At 38.6% G+C, this 11,124-nt stretch overlaps 1 protein-coding gene across 1 annotated transcript in view; it reads right to left on the bottom strand.

Annotated features, from left to right (window-relative positions):
* Nucleotides 1-9,590: 9,590 nt before the first annotated feature.
* The window catches only part of Smp_166510 (hypothetical protein), a gene marked incomplete at both ends in the record, with an annotated part of 8,109 nt that continues 6,575 nt past the window's right edge, over nucleotides 9,591-11,124 (bottom strand). The window contains one exon of the mRNA XM_018792803.1: nucleotides 9,591-9,710. Within this exon, the coding sequence (XP_018644326.1) occupies nucleotides 9,591-9,710 (120 nt within the window). The remainder of the gene's footprint in view (nucleotides 9,711-11,124) is intronic.

The following is an 11,124-nucleotide window of genomic DNA, read 5'->3' as shown; positions in this document are numbered from 1 at the left end:
AAATAGCTATATACCACGCGTTATCAGAGTTAATATATTGACTCAACTTATCAAACCAACAAAGTTGGGTAAGTAACGAATAGTAAGAAATTTATCTTAAAGTTTTCCATTGTTCCAACTAGTATGCACTGATAGTCTTTGGCAAGGGCACACTATTATGTAAGCTATTTGCAGGGAAGAACGATACGAAGACTTCGTAAAACTAATGCGATGCTTTCAAGACATAGCTTTCGTTACTTATGATGCACACGCTTTCGTTATGGATTCGGCAGCTATCGAAACCTCCGCAGTACAGTCTACGCACAGTCATGTCAACATATCGTAAGGGCATATCTTATACATATGTTTCATATCTTAAGGACATTTTTCAGGAAGGTAAGTGTTAAGTGTACAAATTATTGGCTGTACTTTAGAAATCCCGTTGTACCCAAATGCTTGGAACATCTCGTAAAAATCAGGCGATCTGACACGTGAGTTTCGCTTTTCATAACGCATTATATTCAGATTTGCTCAAAAGTACGAACACCTAAGAATTCTTTTTCCTCGGGCATATGAGATAACTGGATTGCACGGAAGTCAATGTGAGCTCGCTGTTACCGACAGCATGTACTGAGCATGGACAACCACACAAAAATCGCGTCGAAATTGCTCATAAACACCTAAAAGAGTGACTAAGAGAAGGTGATTCTCTTCTATCGACGTTCTTGAAAATCTGGAGTAAAACACACTGGCACACGTTTGCGTCCATATGACGCTATAAGGGATCTCCAACGTCTTTCAAAGCTTGAGGTATGAGATGTAGTTAAAAATGTTTCACTAATACTAGTTTCCAATGTCATTCTAAACTCTTTTAAATAAGTTTACAGCTTTTGCAGCTAAAATTGTAGCTGTAAATTATAAACGTGTTAGGAAAATGAGACAGGAATTAGTAGCGGGAGCATACATCTGATGCTACGACAAGTGCATGATGTATGTTGCTGATACTTCACGCGCACGATGTGTTTGTGAACGTTTCAATGACTACATATTGCTCTGTGGTCATATTTTGTATGCGCATTCCAGATATTTAATTCGTGGAGGTATGTGTCTCCATGAGCATTGTAGACTTATTTCGAAATAGTAGCCGGTGGACAAGGGAATACATAGTGAACTTGGTTCTTCGTGCGCTGGACAACATGTCAATGTGTACAGGGAGTGAGGATCTGCTGGAGAAGTTCACTAATAACTACGAATTGATACATGCTCTTATTGAACCTCTGGCCAGTCAACTTACCCGTTCATACGTCTAAGAATCATAAGATATATGTGCACAAGTTATGATTTCAATCGGTGGTAGTGATGAAGCTACATCGTCAGAGTCCATTTCTCTCACATAACATAGCTGTGCTTCTAGATAACAAGAAGTTCTACTTTTGTCAGCTTTCCAGTTTTACATTAATTCGTTTATACAGCCATCAACTTGTTCTTACAGCAGTAAGGCACAGAGAGTGTACTGTACAGTCTTATGTGATTGTGAAACATAGGGATGTCGACTCGCATTCATGGCGCATACTCGATCACTTGTACAGACTGTTTAACAAATAATGCAACCCTGAACATGATGTACTATACTACTAGGTCAAATTCCGATCTTTCATGATAGGTAAGCATTGCCGTAATCAGAAGAAAGATATGTCATAGGTGTAAGATCCAAACTAAGGTTTGGCTGACGAATAACTGTCTGGCTAGTTTAGACACGCGCTGTTGCCTGGTTGAAATCAGAACAAGATAATTGAGGAAATAACGGTTCTAAATTTCATTATAAATACAAATGTACATTATTACCGAATCAAATATTACCGCTTGGTTATTTAACCAATAATTGTCCCTTCAATAATCGATCTAAATTACAATAAATAGGCAAATTTATAAGGAATGTAAGAAAATTACTCAGCACACCAAAAAGTAGGTGTTATTCTATCCTTTCTGGATAGATCAATTAAAAATCCGTTCAAAAGATAGTAGTTCGTTGTTTTATAACATAGTGTTTCCAATTCTGGAAAAATGCTCCAATTCAAAATTAAAATGCACAGTCCCAGTCAACTCAAGCAACACAATCTAAGGGGGAACAATCAATATGGCTGCCGCCAAGATTAAATACTAACTTAAACAAAAAGCACTTAGGAAAAACATCGAAACTCAATGAAGGTAGAAGAAAAACGAGAAATCTATAATAAAATAAAATACTATCACCTCAAATGGCATCAAGAAGACTGACAAAATGTACTACTAAAGAAACCAATAAGAACAAGTTGCAGGTGTATGCATGGAGGGATTTTCACATATAAAACCTTCAAAATGGATCTTACAATAAGTGTAGATTTTAATTAAAGCTTAACAAAAGCACAAATTATCAATTAATAAATAACTTTCAAACCTCAACAATGGCGCATGCATTTTGGTTAAGCACATCAGATTGGTGTTGAACTTTCATTCACGGTGTTCTACAAAAAGAAAAACAGTTACTCTTCTGTATTATAAATGCAGTACTAAAACAGCCGAATAGCTTGTAGAAGACAAACGAATGCTCAATGTCATAGCCATTATCCAACCTATTAATCCATAATGTCAACCAGTACTGGATTAAAAGCTCACAGTTAGGTCTGTGAACACTTACAAGGTTAGCTGAAAATAAGACAGACAAGAAATAATTATTTCAGTTTAAATGTTAGCCAGAAACGTATATGAAGACAGAAACCTGTATTAAATTACAGATCGAAAGGGCACTTAGCAAACTCTTTCTTTGGATTGTCATCCGCCTTTTATACTTTGTCTCTTGCGTCGTTTAGGAAATCCTGGCTCGCAACATTCATGGCTTGTGTTATTTAGTTCTCACTTCAGAACCATAGACAGAGTATATATATATATATATGTATATATATAAAGACCCCTATTGAAGGGGAAAATGTCATTCGTCAGCATTCTCCATTCCAACTCCACTCCGAGCAATCCTTAACAGTTGATATTCATCCTTTTCATGCATGCTTCCAACTTTTGGTATGGGTAGAACGAACGATTCCCAAAACACCTTAAATGTGTGCTACACGGACGCTCATAGTCCTTGAAATAAAATGTCCGAGCTAATTTCGGTGGTTGATGAATTAAGTCCCGATATAATTGCTGTCACTCAAACTCGGCTCACCGTAGATATAAACTGTTCTCCCAGCTTTGCGAGCTCCATATGTAATTGAAGTGATAAACTTATAAGTCGCAAGGGAAGAGGTATAATGTTATATGTTAGGGATCACTTTCGTATACAGTTAATCATATCGGAGGCGCATGTTAGTGGTCCATGTGAGGTAGCATGTTGCACAACCAAGTCTAAACATGGGTTTTCGACGATTGGATGTATATACCGTCATACTTGTTGTCTTGCTGACGATATTTTCTTAAGGCACATCTGTCCTTGGAGTAAGGCAGAATGTTTTCTCATCGTTGGAGACTTCAACTGGATAGAGCTTACAGCTTCAGGTAGGGAGTTCGATCAACCAGTATTCAGTATTCACTTGTACAATGGATCTGAAAACCGACACGTTGACTTGGAACATTATCTCTCATTGCTTGACCGTGCCTTCACACGCCGCTGTGAGAATGTCATCGACATTCAGTACCTTCCCCCACTAGCGAATATTGACCAGGTTGTACTTTGTTTTGCGTTTCAGACACATGGCATACAATTTGTATCTGCTCCACACCCTCCCAATATATAAGGAGCTAATATCCTGACAATCAGAGACTGTGCTATCTCGAATGACTGATCGGTCGACGCGGATGGATTGATCGAAGACGGATGGAATAAGTTTGATGCTACATTGGAGCCCGTAACGTCACCGTTTATCCCATGGTCAATATGTAAGCTATCACATTGCCCTCCATGGATTAATTAGGGAACCCAAAAGCTGCTGAAGCATAGAAAACACTTCTGGGACTTATTCTTGTCAAAAAGACACGAATCATTTATATGTGAATAACAAAATGCCTGGAATACATGTAAAAAGATCATAGCTGAATGCCGTATTTTTTACGAAAGACACTTGGCATATAATAGCCAAACTTTTCCGAAGCGATTGTTTTAGTACGTTAAATGGCGAACAAAACGTAGTGATGGTATTCCCCGGTACTATTTCACGAAAACTCAGATTACCTAGCTGAATCATATTTAGCAAAAGCTGAGACATTTTCAAACTATTTTAGGGAAGTATATTCTACGTGTGGTGTTGCAAATACTTGCCTCAATCACACCAAGATACCAGCCATAGGATCTATACATGTGACTGAGGAAACTGTTCTTCCATTGATAACTAACCTCAAATCTTGTAAGATACCGGGCCCCGATAGGTTACTGTTGAGTCGGCTTCCGGAGAACTCCAACAGAGCCTCCAGAGGCTCAAAAAGAGCCCCAGCCAATCAGAGTACGATAGAACATTCTAGAGTTCCAACGTGGCATGCTACTATTGGTCGGTAGCAATATATGTCGTTAAATGGATTGGCTGAAATAGGATGTTGATTTAACATATGCTAACTTCTATAAATACCTATGATTTTCTGTACAAAAATGAACCTTGCAGTAAAGTGTTTCTCTGATACTCGTGTCTTCTCTCTGGTGTTCAAGTCGCTGAGTAGTGCTAGCCCTTGGGTTATCCGAATAGCTTAGGATCTGAATAAAGCGTTCAACTTACAAGACATATCAGTTACATCCACGCTTGCTGTCATCGCTTGCGGACATTATTTCAAGACCTCTCGCGACACTCTTCAATACGTCCCCTTTACTCGTCCAACTCCCTAGATATTGGAAAGATGCTATGGTCAGTCCCATATATAAGAATGGTCAGAGGCAGATCGTTTCTAACTACCGGTCTGTCAATCTAACCAGCATAGTATTTAAGTTATCGAATCACATGGGTTCATTTAATCTGTTAACTCCGGAGCATCACGGACTTCAGAGAAAGCATTCACGTTTGGCTAACTTAGTTATTGCGAGAGAAGGTTGGGCAACAGTCCTAAATCGAGGTCTGTCTGTCGACTCGATATTCATAGACTTTAGCAAAGCCCTTGACAAGGTTTCACACTTGAGTCTTGTGCTGACGCTCTCGAGCTTCTGAATAACAGGTGTTGTACAGCAAGATATAAGAAACTTTTTATGTGGCCGCAGACAGAAAGCCGGGGTCAATGGAATGCTTTAAGAATAGAAGCTTGTCAAAAGCGGTGTACCACAAGGCATCATCTTATCACCAATTCTTTTCCTTCTCTATGTTAACAAATAATCACTATTGCTTAAGTCGTCGGCATTATGGTTTGCAGATGATGTCGAAGTCTGTAGAACAATAGGAAGTCAAGCTGATAACTTTGATCTCCAGGTTGACTTGGATGAATTAGTCAGATGGGCTCGGTTATAGGGCTTAGAAGCTAATCCTAAGAAGCGAGTGCTCATGCAATCGCACACGGTAATATTTAGGAGTAATAATAAGCCACGACTGAAAACAACTACGCATCGTGGCGCAGCTGCTGCCAAAAGGTTATCATGCATTATGGTCAACTCACTGAGCATTCGAATGCTTTGGCGAGGAGATGCTTCGAATTATATATCTCACCTATGTAAGATCACTCTCGGAGTACTGTATCCAAGTGGATAACCCATATCTGATTAGAGCTACTAACTCAATTGAGCGTGTTTAGAGTGCGGAAGGAAATTAGTGAAAGGCCTCTCTAAACTCCCTTACGATAAGCGCTGAGATCAGCTTATCGTCTAAGCGCGTGTGTTGTGATCTAGCTGACATATGCAGAGTATTGACACCCTAAACAAACTAGGTTCTATGAAGGGCTCTATCAGTTTTTGTGTCGTATATGTAATTCAGCTGATTATGCTGCAAGGTGTTGTCTGAACCTGGTAAGAAATCATGTTAATTAAGTACCTTGCATTTGGAAGCTTTCTTATTTCCAGCCCCTTGCATAGAAGATGGCTTACCAATATCACCTCATTGTTGTTTCCAAAATCAGTGAAATGGCTATCCTTCTCTATTATGTTGAGGGCAATAAGTCTTATTAATTGAACGCTATACTCGGATCCTAAGCTAGTCTCGTAACCCACAAGCTTAATCTACACAGCGACTTGAACACGAGAGAAAAGGCGCAAAATATGCGAGAAACACTTTACTCCAAAGGTTCATTTATGTACAGAAAGTATAGGGTTTTCATAGTATTTTAGAAGTCCTTAGGTTTACCTGAAAATTCTGGAATGCTACTAAACATAGTAGCAGCGTAATAATCAGCCGATCAGAAACCCTACGTGTCACTTTCCACTTCTAGTCAACGCTGGTTGCATCATCATTATTCTTAAGGACTAAGGATAACATATTATTATGATTTACCAAATTCTTTTTTTCCTCTATTATCGTTCATATACCTAGGTTTTTGCCTGGAGGTATTGGTGATCCACTGCTACCAGACACGGAAGCCCGTTAAGGGAAAGCTTCTTCTATTCCGTCCTCAACCATTTGAACCATTTGAGTCAAATTATTTCGGAATAAGTTTCCCTTTTAGTACTTGAACCGCGTTTTTCAATTCCAAAAATATATATGTTGTGCCAGTACACCGTATTCTCACTTCAGAGGCACTTACCGCTCCTGACTGTTCTGTTGTTGTTTCAGGTCGTTCCTGCTCCCAATTGAACGTCAAAATATAGCTTGCTACAATCGTTTAAGTCAAAAAGCGCGGCTGCATTTGTGTAAAACTCCGTTATTATTTATGTAGAAGTTCGCCTCTAAAGAAGATGCATTTCAACTCTTACCTGTTAGTTGGCTTCCGTTTTAATGAAACTCTGCATAAAAATAAAATCCCAGTTGATGTCTCCGGAGAAGCCATGTCTTGGGTAGCATTGTCATTTCACCACTCCGTGATGTCTTATGCCATTTGAAGAGTATTAATAAATGTTTGTGCTATAAAATCGAAGTATAGATGCATGTATTAACTTAACTTCTGAATTTAAAGGATATAAACAGACAACATGATTACATGAAACCTACGGAAAACCATTAAGTTGGTTTTCGTGCCATGTAATATTTATCACTGTTGTTTGCTTGGAAGCGAGAGAGATCTAAAACAATATTATCAAAATCAGGGTCAATGAACCTATGAGGATAAACACGATATGCTAGCAACAACGTATACATATTTGAGAAAATCAATCCGTCCTATTACAAAAGGGAAAGCTTATTTACAAGATAGACTCATACATAGTTCTGCAAGTTCGGTCTATGCAGGGCTTGTCCTTCTTCTTCTAGTGCACCTGCTTTTAGTTGCCCTGAAACAAAAAAACAGATTCATATCAATACGACTACATATAATGACTTTTATTACTGCAAAATGTTCGTGTACAAAAATTCATCACGTTTGCATTTTCACTACATATTGATATTTGAGTTAGCTGTACGTAAACCAACTAGAACATAAAATAGTTTTATGATATCAAAACCTTTCGTACTTAGTTCAGGAACCCCCATCGCATTCCCATCACGAGGTTGTAATGGTGGGAATGTTTGACATTGATTACTGGGATGAATTTACAGGGTGCCTTTATGTTTAAATTTCGAAGAAAGGGTAAAGGGAGTTTTAAAACGGTAAATAATTCTGGTTGGTTGCTAACATTTTACACTTCATACACCACATAAGGTGAATACTTATATGCCAGTACAACATGTGTCAGAAATAAGATCTTTTACAAAGACGTGTTGTTTAAATAATGGTGATATTTATCATTCCGAGTTAACTTTTGTAGCACCGATCGTCTCCAGCGCATCAACACTACCGTCCTCATTTTAGCTGAATAATCTTCAGCAAATATGGTTAAAAGTGTATCATTCTTACAAGTCAATATAGATCTGCACCAATTTCTTTGGATTTCGTAAAGCTTTTTGTTATTCCACATCGTAATCTTGAAGACTCGTCTATAACTGGTTTCTTCTGAACTGTTTTGTTTACCAATTTCGCCTTGACGCATTTTGACCTTGTGAGCCATCGTATGAAAATTTTCAGGTAATCTCTGAACAGTGTGAAAACACATTATTGTCAAAACCTGGATCGCTAATACTCTATGGTTGCCTGAGTGTAATGTAATGAGTGTACAGGGTGAGGCTGTAACGTGATCGGTTCCTAACCACACAACCCTTTAAGCTGAACATAAAACAAGTGGACAGACGCACATCAAACATTCGTAGGGTCAGTGAAATGCTACTGGGTCTTAGCCGCATCATCCGAAAGTGTGGTCACTGAACACCATATTTCTGAATGTCATGGTACGACAAGTTAGTGATATTTACGTAAGGTCTCATTGATTAGGCCGTCACATCATGACAAATCAACAATCTTGCGATTAGGTCTAATAATAGAGCAAAACTAGCAACGATAAGACCCATAATTCTACACAGTCTCTTCCTTTTCATTCCAAATATTACAGTGTTCTATACTGCGTCTAAATGGACGCAGTGGACGTCACTGATTGTCATGTAGGACGATTCAGTATAGACGATAACGTGATTTCTATACAAGATCCAATAGATTGGGTAATTAAGTCATTGCAAGTTCACAATATCAGGTTAGATCTATGATTCTAGTAGGAGTCATTATTGGTTCAAACTCGAGAACTGCTCTTCAATGCTGTGGAATAACTGATTGGAATTTTAGGACCCTCTGGGGGTTATGTGGTGCTTCTGGCCACGCAAATGATGAGAAATTGCTCACATTGTATGATGTCCTTTCGACAAAAACTAGAGCACTACGTACAAGTATCTAGGTGATTGAACATGAGGCGGTGAGCTGCTGAACTAGGCTAATAGAAATGCAATCAAGATGATTATTGGGATCTTCAGGGTGGTATATGATGAGAGACCAGTCAAACCTAACCTGTTTCCCCTGAGACATCAGGGGTGAGTCAATCACAGTCTTCAGAATATTCAACAAAAACTTTATGTCTAACATGCTGTCATTTACCGTGTCTTTGGGAACAATCAAGTTCTTGAGCCATTCTAAGAAACTTCCAAAGCCGAGAATCAGTTGATTGTTAGCTGACTACAGAATTGTTTACCGAACTGTCAAATAATGGAACTTCCTACGTCGAAATGTGGTCGAATCTATATTTGTCAACATATTCAAAAAATATGGTTAAACTAGAAGGTGCGAGTAGGTAAAACGAACATGCCTAGTCTATCTTTCCACTCTTTCCAGAGAGAAACTGTTTATCTATACTCGATAAAATCAGTCAACATATGTAATTGTGATGTCCAAGGTTGCGTACCTTATCTCAACTTTGAAGCCCGATAGGACACAAGTTTCGAAAATCAAACATATTCCAGAAGACCTTATTATAACTTAGAAATATTCCATGAATGACATGCACTGCGGCTAGGCTGAAGTTCATTGCAAATAATCAATCACGTTAGTATTTTTCTTCCAAAGTATTCTGCTATAGCGTTCTTTTGTGCTTCAAGTAAAGCTCATTGAAGACTACTTAATGCCCTTCCATTTTGTCTTCCTCCACATGCAAACATAAGATCACGAGTTTCTACACATCTAATTAGCAAACAATCATCAAAATGTGGCAAGCAATTAATATTAGATTTTACAGGAATTTGAGTTACACCGGACTTCTGTTGAGCTAGTTCTGATTCCAGTAAGATCTGATGATTTCGGTTCACAAGTGGAAGTATTTTGCATAGTGACTCCGATAGGACGGCGCACTTTGCACACTTACACATATACAGAGACTATAGATATCGGTCGCTCATCAACAGTCTACGGGAGTACATAGGTACAAGATCAATGAATCTACACTTGACAGAGGCAATTTTCGAAATTACTCACCTGTCCCTGTTACCACTCGTGGAGGAGGAAAGGCCGCTCGCCAACATTCCCCATCCAACTCTGTCCTAAGCAATCCTTTGCAGTTGATACTCATCTTTTAATGTATGCTTTCAATTCCCGGCACGGTGTGTTCTTTGGCTCCCCACTCTCATGTTTCCCTTCAGCATTGCTAGTTGGCGCTTGCCTCATGATGCAGTCTGGCGATTTCCGTAATGTATGTCCTATCCAATTTCAACATCTTTTCCTAATTTCCTCTTCAGTTGGAAGCTGGTTTGTCCCCTCCCACAGAAGGCTGTTGCTGATGGTTCCCGACCAACGGACGTTCAGTATCTTGTGTAGACAATTGTTTAGGAATACTTGCACTTTATTCATGATGTCTGTGGTAGTTCTCCAAGTTTCAGCTCCGTTCAGTAGAAATGTCTTGATGTTCGTATTGAAGATTATGACTTTGATGTTGCCTTGCAGACAGTTGGCTCGTGATAGCTTGACAAACACATCATTCATGCAACTGTACATCCCCACCGTAGGTGATCTTTGTCAATGAATGAGGACATCCGACTTTTCGACAGGAAAGGTGTGACATCTCACCTCGCGTCTAATTCCTATCGTGGATTACCCTCTCTCGGTATCCACGTGGTATGGAAGGTTTATAATTAAGACTTTGGCTGTCAACACGACATCGCGCAGTTGCAACTACTAATCTACGCATCTTTCAGTCTCTAGGTAAGTAGAATATGTTTTTGTGATAATCAGAAGTAAAGTGGATGATAGAGACAATTTAATCTACCACAAACTGTTTAGACTTTGATGTCAACATGCAGATTACCGATTTTTTAAATTTCAATATAAATTGCTGTAGCTCGAAGCCTTGGGCGAATTTCAGTGCTTCAAATAAATGTGCAGATTATGAATCCATCGTACGCAAGGGAACCAAAAATGCAAATTATATACCAAGATTATTATCATTTCGCAATTAGTGGGGTAGAGTTGTTTTAAGTACTTATATTTTTAACAATTGCATAACACACTTTGAACTTTGTAGGTTTTTGGAGCAAAAATTCCCAAATACCGATTCCCATTACAAAAGAAACACATAATGTCTGAAAAGATTGTTATCATCAAACAAGTGCAAGGGTTCAGTAATACAAACACATCCAAATACACAGTAAAAGTGATGCACAGTAAAATGGTTTTTATTAACGTAATGTTTTCAGTTATTCCGTAACAATA

Source organism: Schistosoma mansoni, assembly GCF_000237925.1.
Source record: "Schistosoma mansoni, WGS project CABG00000000 data, supercontig 0111, strain Puerto Rico, whole genome shotgun sequence".
Taxonomy (NCBI): domain Eukaryota; kingdom Metazoa; phylum Platyhelminthes; class Trematoda; order Strigeidida; family Schistosomatidae; genus Schistosoma; species Schistosoma mansoni.
The sequence above is the reverse complement of the archived record's forward strand: the minus strand, read 5'-3'. Positions and strand labels throughout refer to the sequence as shown.